General features: G+C 41.6%; 1 protein-coding gene across 4 annotated transcripts in view; it reads right to left on the reverse strand.

The window, feature by feature from the left end:
- The window catches only part of trmt61b (tRNA methyltransferase 61B), a 79,973-nt gene extending 58,414 nt beyond the window's left edge, over positions 1 to 21,559 (reverse strand). For all 4 annotated transcript variants that reach the window (XM_048531872.2, XM_048531871.2, XM_048531870.2 and 1 more), the window contains exons 1-6: positions 20,712 to 21,559; positions 14,634 to 14,736; positions 9,453 to 9,643; positions 5,617 to 5,708; positions 4,057 to 4,274; positions 2,791 to 2,868 (exon numbers count right to left, since the gene is read on the reverse strand). In XM_048531872.2, the coding sequence (XP_048387829.1) occupies positions 2,791 to 2,868; positions 4,057 to 4,274; positions 5,617 to 5,708; positions 9,453 to 9,643; positions 14,634 to 14,736; positions 20,712 to 21,527 (1,498 nt within the window). In that variant the 5' untranslated portion in view covers positions 21,528 to 21,559. The remainder of the gene's footprint in view (positions 1 to 2,790; positions 2,869 to 4,056; positions 4,275 to 5,616; positions 5,709 to 9,452; positions 9,644 to 14,633; positions 14,737 to 20,711) is intronic.
- Positions 21,560 to 23,426: the final 1,867 nt, after the last annotated feature.

Consider the following 23,426-nt stretch of genomic DNA (forward strand, 5'->3'; position numbering starts at 1 on the left):
AAAACTGTCTACACTGCATGATCATCAAACGTGTGTTCCATGTACTCCTCTGGCATTTTAAATTTTAATTGGACTCATATGGGAATAGGCAGAAAGCAAAAGAGTGGAACTCTTGTCCACTTCTGACTATGTTGTCAGAGTGGTACAGCACACCAACATTTCAGCCGAAGTATGACAATCAGCTGTAAGAGGAGAAATTATGTTAGAGGTTTGCAAAAGAATTCCACGTTTCAAAAAATGGTGGTAGGGATAATTCAGGGAACCAGACTATTGAGTCTCTTCAGTGGAAGGGAAACTATTGGAGAGAATTCTGAAGGAGGGAATTAATCTCCACTTGGAGAGGTAAGGTTTGGTCAGGAATAGTCAGTGATGCTTTGCAAGAGGGAAGTCATGCTAGCAGATTCCATTGAATGTTTCAAGGTGGTGACCAGATGTGTAGACAAGTGTCATACAGTTGAGGTCACTTATGTGGATTTCAGCAAAGCCTTTGACAAGGTTCCACATGGGATACTGCTAGGAAGATGGTAGAAAGCTGTTTGTGTGCTTGGAGGCTACTGTCCAGTGACAACCTCATGGAGCACTACTGGGTCCTTTCTTGTTTGTGATATATGTAAATGATATAGAAGAGAATGTTGGGGGAGGGGGTGGTGAATGGCAAGTAAGTTTGCAGGTGAAATAAAAATTATTTGGGTGGTTCACAGTGAGGAAGAAAATCTTAGGTTACATGAAGATATAGATGGAGTGGTCAGCTGGGCAGGTCAGTGGCAAAAGGAATCTAACCTTGTGAAGTGTGATGTGATGCATTTGAAAGAAGCAGGAAGTCAAAGGAATACTCTGAATGGCAGGACACTCAGAAAAGACAGATTTGGGCTGCTTGTCCATGGATCCCTGAAGGCAGCAGGATAGGTTAATAAGTAGATGAGGCATATGGAACACTTGTCTTTATCTGTTGGCATAGATTAGAAGAGCAGGGAGGAGATTATCTTGGAGCTGCACAAAACTTTGGTTAGGCCACAGCTGGAGTGCTGTGTGCAGTTCTGGTCACTGCACTATAGGAAGGATGTGATTGTACTTATAGAGGAGATTCACCAGATGTTGCCTGGGATGGAGCATTTAGCTATGAAAGAGAGACTTGATCCGCATGGGTTGTTTTAAAGTAGAGAAGATAAAGCAGGGACTTGGTTGAGGTACGCAAGATTGTGAGGGGTATAAACAAGGTGGATAGATCAGTAAGGGAATCAAGGGTTGTGAAAAGACAGGAAAGTGGATTTAAGGATCATCAGATCAGACCTCAGTGAATGAAGGGGCAGATGGGTTGAATGCCCTATTTCTGCTTTGGTTTCTTATGGTCTTGACTCAATTGTGTTTCAGTTACACTCACCTGCATCAGTCAGATAATATTAAAGTCAGAGCAAAGAGTACCATCACAGCAGTGGCATCTAATTGAATGTGGAAAATTGCCCAAGCATGCCAATGCACAAAAGCAGGACAAATCCAAACTGGACAATTACCACCCCTTCAGTTTACTCTCAATCATCAGTGAAGTGTTGGAAGATGTCATGACAGTGATATCAAGCAGCACCTGCTCAGCAATATCTGATTACCAATTTGGGTTCCGCGAGAGGCATTCAGTTCCTGACCTCGTTATACCGTTGGTTCAGACATGGGAAAACAGCTGGATTCCAGAGGTGGAGGGACATCGACAGCCCCATAACATCAAGACTACTTTTAACCAACTGTGGCATCAAGGAACCCTTGCAAACCTGCAGTCCATGGGAATCGGGGAAAACTCTCCAATGATTGGAGTCATATCCAGTAAAAAAGAAAATTGTTGTTGGAGATCAGTCATCAGGACATTGTTCCTCAGTGTAGTGTCCTAGACCCAGCCATCTTCAACTGCTTCATCAATGACCCTATGATATATGTTCAATGATGAATGCACAACATTCTGCACAATTTGAGACTCCTGAGATATTGAGAGCAGACCATGTCCAAATGCAATGTGACCTGGACAATATGCAGACTTGGGCTGAAAAGTGATACATTAGCGCCACATAAATGCCAGGTAATAAAGATCTCTAATACGAGACAATCTAATCCTTGACTTTCAACGGCATTACCATCACGGACTCCCCCACTATCAACATCTCGATTGTCATTGACCAGAAACTGAACTGGATTTGCCAGATAAATACAGTAGCTGCAAGAGCAGGACACAGGATAGGAATACTGCAGCACATAAGTCACCTCCTGACTCCAAAAAACCTATCCAGCATCATAAGGCACAAGTAAAGAGTGACATGGAATATTCCCCACTAGCTTAGACGAATGCAGTTCCAACAAAACTCAAGGAAATTGACATCATCCACAACCAAGCCGCCTGTTCCATTGACACCACATCCACAAATATATTCCAGCACTGAAGTTTAGTAGCATCAGTGTATACTATCTACAAGATGCACTGCAGAAATTCATCAACGATCCTTGGCACCTTCTAAACCCACAACCCACTTCCATCTAGAAGGACAAGGGCAGCAGGTATGTGGGAACATCATCACCTGCAAACTCCTGTCTAAGACGCTCACCATCCTGACTTGGAATTATATTACTGTTCCATTACCGTCACCAGGTCAAAATCCTGGAATTCCCTCCCCAACAAATTTGTTGTTCTACCTACAGTACATGGACTGCAACAGTTTAAGGCAGCAGCTTACCATCATCTTTAAGAGCAACTAGGGATGGGAAATCGATGCCCATATCCCATGACTGTTAAAAACGTGCGGGACTCACCTGTGTGAGAAACTTGTTCATGATGAGGTCTGGCGATATAAGGTATTGTGCAAAAAGGCTTACTGTCTTCCTCTTCACCTGTATTTAATGTAAAACATTATATCAGGTTATATGATAACTTCAAAGACTGTTTTTCTCAGCTAATAATAAAATAAAACAATATTTTCTAATCACTTTTTATTTATGTTTCACAATTTCCATCCCTCCTTCCCTGGATGCACAATCTCTTAGAATCTTGCAGCAGAGAGAGAAGCCATTTGTCCCATTGACCCATGTCGGCTCTTTAAGCTATCCAGTTGCTGTACTCTTTTCTTTGTTGCATGGAATGATTTCAATTTTCAAGTATATTCACCTTCCTGTGCTGGGCTAGTGATTCTTCAGTCAGTCAATGAAAATTCTTTCGCACTACAACCAGTGATTATTCTTCCAGTAATGTAAACAGGAAATGCTGGAAACATTCAGAAAATATTCATTCTTCACATGTATTGCTAATTTATCCTCATTCGGTGCCTACCTACACGCATATTACATCAGAATTTGTAATACAGCAATCACAAAACACCAACTGATCTTTTTTTTAAAATCACATTCCTGAGGCTGGAGATACTGAGATCAATTATAACACACCAATTATTGTTCCAACGAGATCAGTACAGTTAGTAAAGAGTGGCACTTGAACCTCAAATTTCTTTGTCTCTTTGGCTTTATGTTACATCAGGTCATGTAACCCTAACCCTATCTGCTCAAGATAATAAAATGTGAGGCTGGATGAACACAGCAGGCCAAGCAGCATCTCAGGAGCACAAAAGCTGACGTTTCGGGCCTAGACCCTTCATCTGATGAAGGGTCTAGGCCCGAAACGTCAGCTTTTGTGCTCCTGAGATGCTGCTTGGCCTGCTGTGTTCATCCAGCCTCACATTTTATTATCTTGGAATCTCCAGCATCTGCAGTTCCCATTATCTCTGACCCTATCTGCTCAACATCCTTTTCAAAATATAAAATTCCATTCATTCACTTTTTACACTTTTATGTCTAAAATGGTTCTTGGAATTGTGTACCAACCATTTCACCAGTAACGTGCTCCCTTACTTTGTGCACTGTTGTGACTATCTGGAATCCAGTTGTTCTGGGGTCTGGAGTATTGGCACCAGCCTTGTTAATTTGCATGGACTGGGTAGCCACTTGAGTCTTTCACTTTAATGTTCACATTGCAGGGGCAAACAGTCAGCAAATTTGGAAATGCAGGAAGCAGGATGGATACTCTACCGTTAACCTCCAGGAGCATGGTTCCATCTTTTCTTTGTTCATCCTCAGACTCGTTGTACACATTGTTTTGCGGTTTCACTCGGGGTGCTGTGCTGCCATCCTTCCGTAGAGCTGGTGCAACAAGCCAATTCCTGTGAATGACCTCCAAGATCTTCTCACAAGAGAGGAATAACTGGCAGCTGCGTATTCCTTCCAACAGATCAACAACCTGGGTAATACTACACAAAACATGGGTTAGCAGAAGAACCCAGAATACTAGGAATCTTTCACACTTTTACAGCAACAATGTTCATTTATATAAAAGTTATGACGTTAAAAAAAAATTGGGTTGCATGGGTGACAGGGAAGTGACGGGTTAGAAGGAAAATTAAATAAAAAGGAACAAACAATGCAACCTAAGCATGATGCAAGATTTGGGAGAACTGACCAAAAGCTTGATCAAAACATGGTTTTGAGAAGTTGAAAATAGAAATCAAAATTAAAACAGTTTATGCAGAGAATTCCAAATAACAGATTTAAGTTTCGTGAAAGTAAACAGTTCTTTCTTAATTGCATGATTATCTCCTGCCTAGCTATGCAAGTGTATTTCAGGCCACTCTAGACCCTGATTCCCCACTCCTGCCCAAGCTAAGATATCAGTGTTGGGGTAGGCTCTCTCTACCCATATTCCCAACAATGAGTCTATACAAATTAAATAGAAATTGCAGCCAGTCATTTGACCCTACAAGCCTGCTCCACCATTCAATAAGATCATGGATGATCGTCCAACTCAGTACCCTGTTCTTGTTTGAAGAAATTTTATTTGCATTAAGTCAAGCCTGGCATTATTATTTCAGGTGTAAGTCTTGTGTTAGAAGGCTGCTGGCCAATCTCCTGGATAATCGGCCATTTTATGGTCTCAGAAGCACTCCCAGGAACTGTGGACACTAATAATTCTAAATAAAGTCCTATTACATTGAGGAGCCAACCTGTTGTGGCGTTTGGTCTAGGCAGGGCAGAGGTGTGAGGGCTTTGTTTAACAGGCCTGAGGGTAGGTTAAAGGCAGTAGTACATCTGACAGTACATCTTACAATTTGAAAAGGTGCTTCCAATACTCCATTGCTAGTCAACGAAGCTGAAATTGTTGGCTTTCCTGCATGGCCTTAGGTAAAATACCAGAGGCAGTGAGATAAAGCTCTTAAGTGCTCCTCAACTAGCCACTTAAGGTGGCCACTATAGGCCTAACAGGTGGTGAGCTGCCCAATGATTCCCTCATCCCCCAGTTAAATTTCAGACAGATATGGGAGAACATGTGGGTAGGTGATGGGAAGGCTAAGACCACTCAATAGGTTTGTGTGACCACCACCTTCAGACTTGCTGATGATATGTAAATCCAGCAATATCACTTCAATTATTGTTGCATTGCCATTTGTGGGAGCAATAGGTAAATTTGTTGCTGCGTTTCCTATTTTACAAGAGTAACTATGCTTCAAAATTATTCACTGTAAAATGCATTGGCCCAAGAGCTGAAGAAAGTTTCTTTACGGTAAGGTTAACCCCACCAAAACTATGCAGACTTACTTTGTTAAATATACTGCACAGACTCCACCTTGCTTGAGCTGTTTATAGACAACAGGCAAAGCAAGTTGTGGACTCAGCATATCCAAAGCGACCTGCACAGGATACAAGATGATGAAGAAATTAATAAAATCCATTTCATATTTACCTTAATATTTAAACTGGCTAGTGAAACAGGCAGATTCATGGAAATTTTAGTTTTGTAATATGATCTACAAGAATAATACAGTAAGTTGAGTACATACTGAACATAAAGAATCTGAAAGGCAGTGAGGGATAATAGTTGGCGTAAGGAATTACTTGAGACTGGAACCTATTGTAGTCCAGGAGAAAAGATTGAAATGAGTTAATATAAGTTTTTAAAATTAGGAAGGGTTTTTACAACAAATAGGGTAAGACTATTCATCCGATTGAGGGGCTAACAAATGGGGTGGGGTGGGATCATCAATTGCCAGTCAAATTGAGGAGAGTTATTATGAGAGATTCCTTTATGCATTGAGGTAGTGGTAAGGTAGAATGTTTGCTACTGGAAATGAGTGACACAGAGACCTCTACTTTTAATAAGCAGTTTAATTGGAGGTTATGTTGAGAGAGTACAGGAGTGGGATTAGTTCCAAGTTGCTATCTCAAATAGTTGGAACTGACACAATTAGCCAGATGGCCTCCCACGTTGTGGTCTTTGATTTCATAGGTACAAAGTGTTTATTTCAGAAGTTTCATAAAAAGTTTGGATTAAAGGTGAAGAAAGATAAAGAAGGTACTATTCTGACTCGGTACTGTACGGGGTACTTACTTATTAGGTTTTGGGTATATTATCTTTTATTTAATCAAGTTTAAGTTTTGGTACAAAAACAAATTACATCATGCTATTTCAACTACAATGGATTTTTTTCTAAGTAGAACTACAAAAAAGATCAGAAATAAATATGATCTGTATGTGACTTACTATTTAATGATTGTTAATGCTGTACTTAGGCCTGGATATTCCACACAGCGTAAAGGGTAGGGTCAGGTTGGCAGGGAATGGGAGAGATGTCAGTTTGAGTCAAAAGCGGGGCGAATGATTGGATCTGGCAGCGGTGTGTGTTTTGGGAGGTATAGGCCTGGGATCCAGTGAGGGGTGTCAGTTCTGATAGCTGGGAAGGGTCTGCTTAGTTGGTGGCAGTGGGGGTGTTAGATCAGGGAGGGGTTAGGACAGCAGTAGGGAGAATGGGTTGTGGGGATGAAGGTGTTGTTGGCTGACTGAGGGATGAATGTCAGGGATGTGTGGGGGATTGGGGATAATTAGTTGCAGGGGTGAGTTGAAGTCGGTTTACAATTCTTGAGTGTTTCCTGGGTAACTATCAATCTTAACTGAGTCGTAACTCTGAAATTGAGGAACATTCTTCGAGAACTCCAGACTCAGTGGAACTAGCCATCAAAATTTTCAATTTCCCGAGTAATCCCCACAGAGAGAGCTGTGTTGCGGATTTTGTTCGGTCCCAATGTCTAACTCTGGTCTGCTTGCTTCAACATCTGTGATCATTGGATACTGACAGTTGTTTTCACCTTTATAATGTGAACTTTCCTGAAAATTGTCGCAGTATCATGAATTTCTGCACCCACCCTCTGCAGAGTGTCCTGCGCCCTCCCACCCTATACCCATAACCTGCATTTGACATGGCTAATCCACCTAATCTGCACGTCCCTGGACACTGGGCAATTTAGCATGGCCAATCCACCTAACCTGCACATCATTGGACTGTGGGAGGAAACCAAGACTTGGCTGAAACTTGGGCCGACACAGGAAGAATGTGCAAACTCCACACAGACAATTATCCAAGGCTAAAATCAAACCCGGGTCCCTGGATACTGAAAGGCAGCAGTGCTAACCATGGTGCCACCACGAGGAATATTAGATGAAAAGCGAGATGTAGCAGTGGAGTTTCTGATAGTCAGCAGCCCAAGCTCTAAACTGAGAACTCCATTTTCTCAGTGATAATGGGAACTGCAGATGCTGGAGAATCCAAGATAGCAAAGTGTGGAGCTGGATGAACACAGCAGGTAAAGCAGCATGTCAGGAGCACAAAAGCTGACGTTTCGGGCCTAGACCCTTCAGCAGAGAGGGTAACTATCAAGCTTAACTGAGTCGTAACTCTGAAATTGAGGAGCGTTCTTCGAGAACTCCAGACTCAGTGGAACTAGCCATCAAAATTTTCAATTTCCCAAGTAATCCCCACAGAGACAGCTGTGTTGGGGATTTTGTTCGGTCCCAATGTCTAACTGGTCCACTTGCTTCAACATCTGTAATGAAGGGTCTAGGCCCGAAACGTCAGCTTTTGTGCTCCTGAGATGCTGCTTGGCCTGCTGTGTTCATCCAGCTCCACACTTTGTTATCTCCATTTTCTCAGTTGGTTTATCTTTTGCAGTGCTTGAAAATTAAGAATCTACAGTTTTCAGATCTGAACATCTGAATTGACCATATCCTAAAATTCATTTGTTGTGGGTAGTCTAAAATGAGACAGCACCTAAATCCATTCTGGGCTGTGCTTATGAATTTAGTGATGAACAAAGTCAGTGTGATCAGAATTATAGTTTAATCTGTTCAAGTTGATGTCCTTGATCCTATTTTAAAATTATGTACTTTCACTTTTAAATCCATGACTTCATTCAACAGTATGCTACTCACTAATTACAAATAAGTTCTAACGAAGGGTCACCGGACCCAAAACGTTAACTCTGTTTTCTCCTCCACAGATGCTGCCAGACCTGCTGAGCTTTTCCAGCAACTTTGTCTTTGTTCCTGATTTACAGCATCCACAGTTCTTTTGGTTTTTATTTGCTACTCACTAATTGCTAGCAATATGGCTCGTCACACACACAACTGTGCAATGTCTGTGGGAGCTGCAACAACTCTGTTTATGTAATATCATTAACATGATAAAGTGTCCCCAAGGTATTTCACAGGAGCAATATCAAACCAAATTTGACACCAAGCCACATAAGAAACTAATAGGACAGCTTACCAAAAACTGGTGGCAAAGGGTAAGTTTTAATTAGCATCATAGAGTATCAGAGACGGAATTTCAGTGTGCTGAGAACACAGTCGTCAGGGTTGGAATAATGTGCTGAAGCATCAAAGTGATGCAAAATTGAGCCAAAGGAGCTAAAGAGAAAACTTTGTCAGAGATAGTAGGAACTGCAGATGCTGGGAAACCTGAGATAACAAGGTGTAGAGATGGATGAACACAGCAAGCCAAGCGTCAGCTTTCTTGCTCCTCTGATGCTGCTTGACCTGCTGTGTTCATCCAGCTCTACACCTTGTAATCTCATAAAGAGAAAACTTGTGGGGATTTGGGGAAGAGAGGCAGGTGATAGGACTCTCATTGTTTTTTCATTATTCTTTTTTGGCATCAATGGCAAGGTCAGCATTTGTTGTACATCCCTAATTGCCATTGAACTGAGGGACTTGCTGGGCTATTTCACATTGTGAGTTTGGAGACACATGTAGACCAAACAAGGTAAAGATGGCAGATTTACTTCTCTAAAGGATATTAGTGAACTAGCTGGGTTTTGACAGCAATTGTTGATCACTTCATGGCAACATTACTGAAATTAGTTTTCATATTCCAGATTGATTTTACTGACTCCTTAAATTCCACCAGTTGCCGTGGTAAAATATGAAGCCCTGTCAACTTTAGGATTAGCCTGTGCTCTTGTTTACTAGTCCAGTACTATTAAGGAAACTCTTGACTTTGATGAAGCAAATTAAAATCTTTGCAATGAAGACAAGGCAACGGACTGCATTCAGATCCATAACTTAATGGGTGGAATAATGATAAAAGCAACAGTTTACTTACAGCGTCAAACATCATTCCTTGGATATCATCAGTGGCAGTTACAATATCTTTATTAATGAATTCAACGTTATTTGGCCACTCGTTCTCATGAGCCACTTTCCAGGCATTCCGCCAGCGCTGGTAATTTCTTTTTGCATTGGAGTAGTGATCTGGTCTTACTTCAAAACTATACACATGCCCAGAAGATCCCACTGTGGAAGTAAAATATGAAAATTAGAATTATAGGTGAATGCATACATGTATAGGCACTCAATTTCATTCGCAATGCTCCAACTTCCTTCCTTGAAGGTTGGTTTCAAGGTTACTTGACAGCTTCCAACTGCCTAACTCAATTATCCATTCTTAAGGTACGAGCCAGCGTCAGCAGGTAACTAAGCGGTACAGGCCAGTCCATCCATATCCCGCACCATCAAGGATGTTTTGTGGGGAGCTTGTTGACTCACAAACCTTTGCAACACGGGGAGGCATTCGGCCTGTTGTGCCCACATCAATCTCAGATCTGACTACAGTAATGCCATTTTCCAGTTCATGACCCAGAGTCCTGGAGGCTATAACAATGCAAGTGAATATTTGAATACTGCTTAAAAGTAAAAAGAGCTCCTGACTCAACCATCCTTTCAGAGAGTGAGTTCCAGACTCCTCCACCTTCTGAGTGAAAAATCATTCTCTTTGACTCTCCTCTTAGCCTTCTACTCCTTACCTTAAATCTATGCCTCTGATTATTCACTCCTCTACTAATGGAGAAAGTACCCTCCTATCCAACCTATCTATGCACCTAGTAATTTCATACAACTCTGTCAGGTATGCTCAACATTTACTGTTCCAAGGAAAATAACTCCAGTCTATCCAATCTTCCATCATCTCGTCTGAATCTTCTCCAATGCAATCATATCATTCCTGTAATGTGGTGACCAGAAATGGACACTACTCCTCTTCAGAGATACTGGGAACTGCCGATGCTGGAGAATCTGAGATAACAAGCTGTAGAGCTGAAAGAACACAGCAGGCCAAGCAGCATCAGAGGAGCAGGAAAGCTGATATTTTAGGTCTGGACCCTTCTTCAGAAAACGGAGAAGATCTTTCTGAAGAAGGGTTCAGATCCGAAACATCAGCTTTCCTGCTCCTCTGATGCTGCTTGGCCTGTTGTGTTCATCCAGCTCTACACCTTGTTATCATGGTACTCCTATTGTTGTGTAACCAGCATTTTATACAGTTCTGATACAATTTCCTTGCTCATGCATTCTGCACCTCAACTAATAAAGGCAAGTATCTTGTATCTTTTTGAGCACCTATTTCCGCCCCCCCACCGCCCCCCCCCCCCCCGCCCCACTACCTTCAGTGATCTGTGGATATGCACACCCACATTCCTCTGATCATCAGTACTTTCTCAGATCCTACCATTCAATGTGTTATCTTTTGCCTTATTACCCCTCCCCAAGTGCAGTATCTCACTCATTTCCAAATTGAATTCCATTTGCCAGCTGAACAATCCATTGATATATGCTCTTGCAGTTTACTGCTATCCTCCTCACAATTTGCCACACAATCAATTTTGGGTCATCCATAAATGACTTGATCAGAATCCCCAATATGGCTAATTTCCCTGAATTCAACTATGGTCACTGAAGCACATTGTCCTATCCTTCCTGATGCACCAATTAACTCAGCACAGCATTTTCTTTTTAAGTCGTGCCACAATCAGCTGCAACATCTTTTTACTGAACTACTAAGTAAACATATAAAAAGAAAATTGCAAATTTAAAAGCCTATTTTGTGGAACCTTGTGTATGAAACCCCAAGATATGTTGATTTAAAAAATGGATTTTATTTTGAATTTCTGTGACACACATCAAACAGTCAATATGAAACTGTAAGAAGGCATGCCTAACGACTGAGTTCCTGTGAAAGAAAGGGTTGCATCTCACCAACAATACAAAATGTTTCAACACATAACAATAACTTGTATTTATGTAGCAAAGATATTGCTCTCAGTTTCAGGGTAGAAATTTAATCGAATTGTTTTCAGTGGGTATGTTTAGATGCTAACAATTTTCTTAAAGAATCATTGGTGAATTTAGATTATTAAAGTTGGAAATCGAGTGTATCTTCATTTTCTGATCATGTTAACTTCAAGATGAGGAATGTTAGTTGTGATACTGGAAAACTTAAAATGCCTGGCACCCAATCACTTGGACGCTAGATAGATCAGAGCAACAGGATGATCTTGAGGTGCTTATGCACAGATCTCTGATTGCAGCAGCACTTAATGGGGTACTTAACACAGTTTATGGGATACTTGCCTTTATCAGTCACAGCATAGATTAAGAGCAGGGAGGTGATGTTGGTTAGTGCGCAGTTCTGGTCACCGCACTACAGGAAGGATATGATTGCACTGGAGGTTGCCTGGGATGAAGCATCATCTTGCTTCTGTGAAGAGGATGCAGGGGAAGTTACGGCCTTGTGGTATTATCACTGGACTGTTAATCCAGGGACCCAGATAATGATCTGGGGACCCACTTTTGAATCCTGCCATGGCAGATGGTGGGATCTGAATTCAATAACTATCTGAAATTAAGAATCTAATGGTGACTGTGAATCCATTGTTGATTGTAGGGACAAACCCATGTGGTTCACTAATGTCCTTTAGGGAAGAAAACTGCTATCCTTACTGGGTTTGGCCCACATGTGACTCCTGACCCACAGCAATGTGATTGACTCTTTATTGCTCTCTGGGCAATTAGGAATGGGCAATAAATGCTGCCTAGCCAGCGATGTCATCATCACGTGAATGAATTAAAGAAAGGACTCAGGATGTTTTCTTTAGAGCAAAGAATTGCGAGGGGAACTTGATCAAGGTATACAGGACTATGAGGAGCATGGACAAGATGGATAGAAAGCAGCTGTTACCCTTAGTTGAAGGAGACATAGTTTTAAGGTAAAACGCAGGAGGTTTAGAGGGGATTTGAGGAAAAGCTTTTTCAACCAGAGAATGGTGGGGGTTGCTTATGATCATGGCTTACATGTCATCATAGAACAGCTAGAGGTTCCACAGCCTGGAATGGTTGAGGTAAGAAACCCCACAATCTTTTAAAAGTATTTTGATAAGCACTTGAAATGCCCAAATATTTAATGCTCTGGGCCAAGTTCTGGGAAGCGAGACTAGTGTAGATTTAGAGTAGCTTTGTTGATAGGCCAAAAGGCCTGTTTTGTACTGTATGATTCTATGAAAATCAGCATAATATGAAGCATTCACAGTGTAAGTGGTGCAAAAGCAGATCTAGTTCCTCTACAATGCTATGCTACCTTAACCCTAACATGAAATACCTGTTACCAGTGCAATAGCATATCCAATCCCAAAAGGTTGTGAGTTCAAATCCTACTTCAGAAATTTGTTTGAGGCTGAAACTTGTGTGCAGGTCAGAGGGAGCACTTTTTGAAGCAAAGCAAAAATGATCTGCCAATATACATCTTTCATCCACAAAAAAGACTGGCTGATCATTTTTGTTTGTGGGGGGATCCTGCTATGAACAAATTATGCGCTGTGTTTCCTGCAACACAACAGTGATAACTCTTCTAAAGTTCTTCAATATTTATAAAGAACTTTGAGATGTCCAGAGATAATGGAAAGTGCAGACAACATTTAAAATTTCTGTTTTTTTTTTCTCTTCCTCTAGGAGTTTTGCTGTTTTAATTCTGCCATTTGCTATTTCTGACCCTTTGGATCCAGCCAAGTTTATCAAACCTATCAGGACCAATAACAGAATATTTTAACAATAACAATTTTGCCAAAGCTGTCAACACCGAGGTAATGTTATTCAGACCATGTTGAAGACAGCGGGAATACAAGTGTTTCTATGTCCTTAGCTGACATAACAGACCCTGTCATCCAGTCATCTTGAATATCCTTGCCCTGGACTAAAGGTTGTCCACCAGCTCCATGATGACATGGAAGCCATGATCATAAGCAGTGAATCCATCTTAGACTCAATTTGCATTCAGACTATGGCCAAACAAGGCTGTATAATTGTACTGACACTTTGGACTTTCCCCATTGCAATGCTTGACCTTATCCTCAGCAAACTCCTGACTGAACTGGAACTAAACTACAGATTAAATAGAAATCTATTAATGTCCACTACCTGCAGGCCAACTTTTGTTTTATTCCCTCGTGGAATGTTGATGTTGCTGGCTGACTAGCATTTAGTGTCCATCAGCATCCCTGTCATAAATGGGAGATCCCTTATTTTTTAAAACTGTTACCCCTAAATCTGGGGGAATAAGGGGAATCATCCTCTCCATCTATCTTGTCAAGTTCCCTGCCTATGTTATATGTTTCAATCACTCTTCTGAATTCCAGTGGATACAGGCCCAATTTGTCCCAACTTTCTTCAGAGGATAATGCCTTCATTGCAGAAATCTCCAGAAACTGTATATGCTTTCATCTTCTCAAAACAGGACCTCGTGGAGGAGGGCGCCTTGCTTCCACACTAAAAATGAATTCTTAGGTGACATTTTTAATTGACTCAAGGGAATGGGAGTATATTTGTTCGGACAGTATTTATTGCCCATCCCTAGTTGCCCTTAAGAAGATGGTAGTGAGCTGCCTTCTTAAACCACTGCAGTCCGCATGCTGTAGGTAGACCTACAATGCCATTAAGAGAGAAGTGAGCTTCAACCGTGAGCGTGGTGCTAGGTTTGAGGCTCTGCTCTTCAAGAACTCTCTTCCGCCAGTGACCAAAGGTTGTGCTGGCACATAGAGGCTGCTGTTGAACCTTGTCAACGTTTTTGACAAAAGTCATTCAGAGGATTTTGAGTGGTCCACGACCCCAAGGTTTCATCAGGGATTTGGCCCACAATGCATTATGGCATACTGTTGGTCGAGGACCTTTGTCTTCCAACTATTTAGAGTAATGAGCATGCTCTTGTATGCTGCGCTGATGGTGTTGATGATGGCTTGGAGTTTGGACTCTGAGCATGTGCAAGGGCAAGCTTTGTCTGCATCCTGTAGTTCAGTGACAGAGGATGAAATGACCGTGAGAATGACACAGTAAATAAATTGTAATAAACCGTAACGTAAAGGATCTTTCATTTGAGCATTCTTACAAAGTGATCTTGGCAGCACAGATACACATAAGGTATTTGATCATTCAGTTTCTAACAGGAAACCGATGCAGATATTACCTGTTCGGGATAGAAACAGTGTCATTGCTCCGGATCCTGAACCAGACTCCAAAACATGGTCCCCACTACCAATATCCATCATCATCAGCATGGCACTAATGTCCTTCCAGAAGCAAAAAGAGAAGAAAAAAAACTGGGAATGATTCAGGAATACAGGTGACTTCCATCTGAGATAGTAGGAACTGCAGATGTTGCAGAATCTGCGCTAACAAGGTGTAGAGCTGGATGAACACAACAGGCCGAGCTGGAAAGCTGACGTTTCAGGCCTAGACCCTTAGTCAGAAGAAGGCTCAAGGCCCAAAACATCAGCCGTCCTGCTCCTCTAATGCTGGTTGGCCTGCTGTGTTCATCCAGCTCTACACCTGGTTATCTTGACTTCCACCTGATTTGGAAAGTGGAACAAAACTCAAAGATACTGAAACACTTAGAATTAATTAATATATCCCCTGTGGTGTTTCTCACTGTTCACTGGGTTAACTTTACACACAGTGGCTGAGGTTACAGTGGAGGTCCTGACTTCTCATCTTTGCTGTTCACCTGAGGCAGAGAGACTCTCAGGTTAAACCACTGCCAGTTGTCTCTCTCTCTCTCGAGGGAGAAAGAGAGAGAGAGAGAGCACAACCCTACAGTCCACTGTGATTTTGGCAACATAACCTTTAAACTACATCACCCAAAATATTTTGTTAGTAATCTGCAACTTGTTTGTCCTTCAAGGTCAGTAATTCTCTTTCCTTTAAGGAAACGAGGCCCGCAATCAATTAGAGTTGACTTGCAATTTAGGACAGAAATCATGGAACGTCTTTGTAAATTTCCGACATTAATTCTGAAATACGGTAACTCAAAAAATGACAGTTGTAACAGTTGACATTTCAAAGCGTGAAATGAACAGAATTCTCTACCCTAGACAGATGTGCACATTCCAATGTCAAATATATTTAAAGCCAAGACACATACATTTTTGGTGTCCCAAGGAACCATGAGGTATAGGTTGTGGGTGGGAAAGTGGAGTTGAGTTGAAAATCAACTATGATCATACTGAATGACACAGCACTTCAAGGGCTGTATTTTTGCTCTTATTAGGTTCTAAAAGATTTTATTTATTGAATCTATGCAGAACACAATTTTGCATTTCTGTTTTTCTGTATCTGTTTTATTTTATTGGCATGAGGAAATCAACCTTAAAAACAGGTAAGAAGTATGAATTATGTCTGATGACGTACAATTATTTCCTGGAATTTCATAGAATCTCTGCATTGTGAAAGCAGGCTGTTTGGGCCATTGAGTCCACGCCAGCCCTCCAAATAACATCCCACCCAGACCCACCCCCTCTACTCCATTCCTGTAGCCCTGCATTTCCTATGGCTAATCCACCTAGCTTGCACCTCTTTGGACTGTGGGAAGAAACCAGCGCACCTGCAGGAAATCCATGCACACACTGGAAGAACGTGCAAACTTCACACAAACAGGTGACTCCCTTATTTCTGCAAATATTGTTCTTTGAAACCACTCACCTGACTTTAGTACTTCTTGATTTTCTATTTGATTTATCTTTGGATATATTTTGTTTTCCCAAAGTTTGTGATGGAAGCTGAGGATGTTTACTTTCTCCCTACCTTGCTACTCTTTGCCTAAAGAGTCACCACTGATCCTTTCATTGTCTGTGTTCATTACGACCTCTAAACCTGAGTTGCTGCTGGATTTCTGAAAATTTAGACACACGCTGCACTTTCTCTGAATTGTTACTTAAGTTGTAAAGTCTAAGATTCTCTCTGACCTAGCCATGTCATGCTGCATGTACCAAAATGTCTGTCTTTGACGGGGTGCTGCATTGCTGGAGAATGCTGTCTTTTGTGCAAGGTATTAAACTGTAGTGCTGTATGCCCTCACAAATGTTCCTCTTTTAGAAAAAGAATGACAGTTCTTTCCAGTTGCCTCACCAATATTATCCTTCAAATAATGTTGCTGTTTATGGACCCTTGATGTATGCAAAATTGACTGCTAGGCCCTGCATTGCAACAGTGATTACTTCGGCTGAAAAGCACTTTAGGACGCCTTGAGATTATGAAACAGGTTTTGGCCTCTTATCTAAGGAAAGGTAGACTGATATTGGAAGCAGTCCAGAGAAGGTTCACCAGGGTGATCCCGTGTGTATAGGGACTGTCTTATTGGGAGAACTTCAGTAGTTTGAGCCTGTACTCATCGAAGTTTAGAAGAATGAGAGGCAACCTTACTGAAACATACAGGGTTCATTGGGGACTTGACAGGGTAGATACAGAAAGGTCACTTCCTTTTGCGGGAGAATCTAGGACCAGAGGGAACATGGGTTGCACATTTTAAGGCAGAGTTAAGGAAGAATTTCTTCTCTTGGAGAGTAAGGAATCTTTGAACTTCGTTACCACAAAGAGCTGTTGAGGCTGGATGGTTATGTTTATTCAAGACTGAGACAGACAGATTTTTAATCAGTAAGGGAATCAAGGGCTATGGGCTAAAGGCAGGAAAGTGGAGTTAAGGATCATTAGATCAGCCTGGATCTCGCTGAATGGCTTAATTCTCCTCCTAGGTCTTATGGTCCTACCTTCTGTTCAGTCCCATTACTGACCTCAACACACTTCCTCGTTCCCTGAATGGCTAGGATACAGGGTCGATTACGAAGTCACTACTTATTTATTATGACTTGGTTTTCAGGCTGTGCAGATGCATACTTTACATTGAGTCTCAGGAGGGTAAGGGTCAGATGTGCTTGGACGTACAAATGCCATGTGTAATGCAACATTTTAAAGGGTGAGATGATGAAGACAACATCACCTTCACGGATGTCAGGCTGAATTGTGTATCACAGGGAAGGGGAAAAACAAGCGGGGAAATTAAGTTTTAGGATGCGTTGATGGCCATTTTTCTAAAATTTTGGATTACTGAATTTCTACATTTATTAATTAGGAACTGTTATGCTTAAGGATAAATAATGGGCAGGATGAGAAACCTTCCTGGTGGATGTAAGTAGAAAAACATGTTCCCTGGCAGTGTGATTACAAATGTGAATAACAAAAGTAACCAATTCGAAAAGTATATAGAGATTAATAAAATTCAGAATTCACAACTGATACAATATTTACACTTCAGAGAATTCACAAAACTATTACAAAGCAGAAGACCATTCAGTACATCCTCTCTGCACTAGTTCTCTGAACTCATGCTATTCTGTAGCCTTTTCCCCATGCCCTAACTAAATATTAAACCTGAAAACCCTGGAAATACAATGTAAACTTTTGCATTGTAAAATGTGAGATAGCAGATTAACATTATTAATGCAGACCCTTTGGGAGATCAAATTCCAGGAGAATCATTACCCGCTCTTTTATTTACTTTCAAATGTTGGTTGATTTGCTGCATAATGCTAGTATTTCCAAGTACTGCCTTTGGTCGGGGGTAGAGGTAGAATTCTGGGCTGGCTAGAGGAGGCGGAAGCCTTGTAAAAATTGTTAAATGCTACTAAGGGTGCAAAGTGTAGTTTTTTTCCCCCCAAATGGGCCATACAGCTTTTCTTCTCTGTATTTATCTTCAATGTTCACAGTTGATATTATTCCTTCCCAGAATGATATTATGAACCATAGATTTTTACTGCAATGATAGCCGCATACAGTGTCAGCAGATACGAGAACATCACCGCCTGCAAGTTCCTCTCCAAGCCACTCACCATTCTGACTTGGAAGTATATAGATGCTCCTTTCACTGTTGATGGATGAAATTCCTGGAATGCCCTCAAACAACATTGTGGATGTTACACTGTTATGTAAAAGAGACTTTCAGGATTGCAAGGGCACATTCTCTAGCCAATGATAGTCTCTCCAATGTAAAAGGCCCCAATGTCATTATGCAGGGTATTTTACATGAGGTAATATAGATGGTTGATGACAGTAGTGCAGTTGATATGGTGAGATGGACTTCCACACAACAGACATATGAGCAAAGTTTGATGGCACGGAATTAAAGGGTTAGTTGCAGCACAGACACAAAGTTAGCTGAGTGAGTGGCAGGAAACAGCAAGAGATCATGAATGGTTATATTTGGACTGAAGAATGTGGTTCCCAAAGGTCAGTATTAAGACCTCTGTTTTACTTAGTCTACATTAATGATTTAAGACTTCAGTACAATTTCAAAATGTGCACATAAAACAAAACTTGAGGGCTGCCAGGCCTGCTGAGATTCTCTAGCATATTCATGTTTGTTTATAAAGTATAGTTGTCTCGTCTCAACTAAAATAGAGTCCAATCATGGGCACCACACCTTAGCAAGGAAGTGATAATATTGGAGAGAGTGCAGAAAGATTTATAAAAATAGTTCCGGCAGGTGGAAACCTCAGCTGCATGGATAGGTTGCCAAATCTGGGCTGCCTCATAAGAGATTTAATAGAGATGTTCAAAGTCATGATAAGTCTGTGTAGAGAAGAGGGAGAAATTGTTCCCTGAGCAAAATAGTCAAAACCAATGAACACTAATATAAGTTGAACAAGTCAAAAAAGAACAAAAGTGACTCTTGGGAATTTTTTTTTACATAACGGATCATTGCGATGGGCAGATTCAATTGTGGCTTTCAAAAGAATTGATAAATGCTGAAGAGATGATCTTGCAAGACTGCAAGAAAAATAGTGTGACAGCTGATAACTCTTAAGTGAGCCAACATGGATAACAGCTGGCTGGCCTCCTTTATTGAAACCAGTCTTATAACTGTGTGTATCAGGTTTTGTATGAAGAACAGCACAAGAAGATCATGACTCTACACTTCAGCACAGTCCCATATTTAGCAGCCAATGATAACAAACAACTGCCTAAACAAAGAACCACAGTAGGTCTCTAACTCTCTTCTAAATTCCCTTGAAAGTGTTGAATTGGGGAAAGCTAATTACAACAGAATTAGCGAGGAACTGGAGAAATTAGATTGGAGGTAGTTATTGAGGATAAATCCATATCTGACACATGGGAGTCTTTTAAAGGCCAGTTGATCATTTTGGAAGGATGTGGAGGCTTTCAAGATGACTTTGAGAAGATGTTTATGGAATGTTGCCTGGCTTGGAGCATATTAGCTAACAGGAGAGGTCAGATAATCTTGGATTATTTTTACTAAAATATTTGACGCTGGAGGGGTAACCAGTAGAAGTATACAAGATTATGACAGGCAGGGATAGTAGGAGTCTTTTTCCAAGGATAGAAATGTCATATACTAGGGGCATGGTGAGAGGTGCAAGTTTAAAGAGGACGTGTGAAGCACGTTTTTTACAAGAGGGTGTTAGGTGCCTGGTACATACTATCAGTGGAGGAGGTAGAAGCAGACACAACAGCAATGTTTAAGAGGCATTTAGACAGATACATCAACAGGCAGGTAATAGAGGGATATGGACTATGTGGAGGTAGAGGAAATTAGTTTAGAATGGCATCATTGTACGTTCTTACATACACATATTCTAGTTGCCAATTATGGAGAGAAATCTGAAGGCAATTCAGATGTTCTTCTCACCGAATACAGAGGAATGCCATTGGATCTATTCTACCCGCAACCTATCATCCCATACATCTGCCTTTGGTTCAATATCCATTAAGATTTCTAGTTAACAGTAATCTATCCAAGTCTTAAATGTAACAACTGAGCTAGTTTCAATGATCATTTCCAGAAGATTCCAAACTTTTATCACCTCCTGCACATAGAAACATTTTCTAATTTTAATCCTGAATGATCTGGCTGTTTTTTAAGACTGTGCTGCTAGTTGGTAGTCCTAATGCTGTTGGTCCTACAGTCCCCAACCAGTGGAAATATTTTCACTGTATCTACTTTAAGATCATGAAAACTTTGATCAAATTCCTATTTCTAAATTCCAGGCAACACAGCCCTACCTTACAAAGAGAGTATGCAACTTTCTTTAAAAGGACTGGGCACAGATGTTCACATTTTGGGAATGTTCATTCTCAACAGTTTAAGTTAGGTATTTACATTAAAGTGCAACAATTTCTTTTTTATCTTTTAAAATTAAATCTTTACATTTGAATTACCCAGTTTTCTTTCCTAAAAGAGACAAGCATTCCATACTTTAGGATAAGAAATGGCTGGTCCTCTCTTCATGAGCAGCACAAATTCCTCCAGCGATGGCCTCCTCAAGATAAACTTAAAGCCAGTGGAGGTCCTGAAGACTTGGCCGGGGAGATGTCCTAGGATCTCCTGGTGGGACAGCATGCCCCACTGATTGTGCAACTTCCCATCCTTCACCAAGTTGAACATCTTTTGCAGCTCCAAGCAGCGTCTCCTGCGGAACTCCACCAGCACTACATCCCCAGGTTTAAAGGGCACTTCTCTGTGTGGAGGGTTCGGTTGGCAAGCACTGTCCACCTGACCAGGGACCTCCTCCTGGGGTAGATGCCAGCTGCACTCTGATGCTGCCTGCCATCCTGTGGGTGCAGAGGGCATGGATGCTGCTGTGTAATCTTTTGGGCCTGGCTCCTGGTTTATCTGCTGCAGGTCCATTACCTCCTGGGACAGCATCTCCTGTGGGATCAGGCTGCTGACCCGTTCCAGCGGCGATAGGGAACGTCTCCTCGGGAGCTGAGCCGTTCTTCCTGTCCATGTCCAGGCTGGCCCACACTGCCCAGCTCCCAGCTCCCTTCCTGGTTCTGATCCATCTTTTTCCCCTTCATCTCCAGCCCCTGAGCTGGACACAAGCGACACAAGGTTCCTATTGAAGGGCAGCCGGGCACCGGTGCATGGAGAAGAGTAACTGCATTTAGCTCCAAACTGCACCTGAAAGCAATGGGCTGCTTTGCACATTGTTCTCACTGGACGCAGCATTTTCTCCCCGCAGTGAAATCCGTGCTGTTGTCTATTACTTTGCAGCCCGGAGCATTTGCACATTGCCAGCCAGATTCCTCACTCTGCACTGACTTTGCGTTTACAAGCAGGAAGCAGACGCTTCAAAGCTCCTCCTCGGCGCCACATCATCTTAAAGCGACAAGCTTCATCCTGTCAGTGGGGAACTGCAGATGCTGGAGAATCCAAGATAATAAAATGTGAGGCTGGATGAACACAGCAGGCCCAGCAGCATCTCAGGAGCACAAAAGCTGACGTTTCGGGCCTAGACCCTTCATCATCTCTGAGATGCTGCTGGGCCTGCTGTGTTCATCCAGCCTCACATTTCATTATCTAAGCTTCATCCTATCTATGTAGGAGGGAGACACGTGGAATTTAGTTAATCGTAGCCACGCTTTAAGTATTTGAAACAAAAACATAAATGCTGGAGATTACAGGGATGGTACTTGGATGCTGCCTAATTCGCTGTGATCTCCAGCCTTCGTTGTTTTCAGCAGCTGCGGTGATTTGTTACCGCGCTTTAAATGGTTGGATGGCATAAGCAGTGAGCCCCAAATTTTCTCATCTGTATCACATTTGAAATAAGTCTTATTTAGTGACTCTATATAGAACCCCTACAGTGTGGAAGCAGGCCATTTGGCCCATCAAGTTCACACTGACCCTCTTACAAGAATCCCACCAAGACCATTCCCCTACCTTATTCCTCTAACCCCACATTTACCATTGCTAACTCACCTAGTTTGCACACCTTTGGAGTTCTGAAGAAGGGTCATTCTGCACCAAAATGTTAACTGTTTCTCTCAGGTGCTGCTGAGTTTTGCCAGCATTTTCTGCTTGCTTCAGGTTTCACAACATTTTGTTTTTATTTGAATCTTCTGTACTATATGATTGCAAATCCCAGGATCTGAGCACTTCATAAAGTCCCTACAATGTGGAAGCTGGATCTTTGGCCCGTTGAATCCACATCACTTCCCTGAAGAGCATCCCAACCAGGCCCCTGCCCTATCCTTCATTTTCCTCCTATGGCTAATCCACCTAGCTCACTCATCCCTGGACACTATGGACAATTTAGCATGGCCAATCCACCTACCCTACACATCTTTGGACTGTGGAAGGAACCCACACAGACACAGGGAGAGTTTACAACTCTACACAGATAGTCACCTGAGGCTGGAATCAAACCTGAGGCAGCAATGCTAACCACTAAGCCACTGCGCCACTTAATTTAAGGCAGTGCTGAATTAGGAGTGTATAGTGTCATGTAAGGGGTTAAGTCTGACACTGTGATTTGCTCATAAGGAAGTTATACAATGTCACATAATCGTGCTTCCTGCTAACCTCCTGAAAATATGAAGTACAGTAAGATGTTTCTTAAATACAATGTAGTTTTCCTTTTCTCAGCAAACATAAACATACTTTAGCAGCATAACAAAACCAAGAATATTATATCAAGCATTGCTCGAGATGCAGTATGTCTTTCGTGGTATTAAACCAGAGACCATCTGCCTGATCAACTGGATGTAAGACATCTCATTGTGCTTTTCAAGACGGGTGGGGGAGTTCAACAGCATCTTAACCAATAGTCAACCCTCAACCAGTGGCACCAATACAGGAAAACTACTCGATTGTCTCAATGGGCCATTTTTTGACAACTTTTGTCGGTATTGTTTTAAATTAATTAATTGGCTGTAAAGTACTGTAAAGTCCTAAGGGTGCACCCATATGACGCACTGGTGTAGAAGTTTTCTTTCAGAGCACAACCATACCCAATTTCTTAGTTACATTCCCAAAAAGACCGATAACTTTCAAAAAGATATTTGAATTCCCAGTGACTTATTAAAGGAATTATAGGACAAAACACCAAGTTTTAAGACTTTTACAATCTAAAATCAATATTGATTAAATATTTCTTGGCAGGAAACTGACAGTCTAAACTGTCAGTTA

Source organism: Stegostoma tigrinum, chromosome 4, assembly GCF_030684315.1.
Source record: "Stegostoma tigrinum isolate sSteTig4 chromosome 4, sSteTig4.hap1, whole genome shotgun sequence".
NCBI lineage: Eukaryota > Metazoa > Chordata > Chondrichthyes > Orectolobiformes > Stegostomatidae > Stegostoma > Stegostoma tigrinum.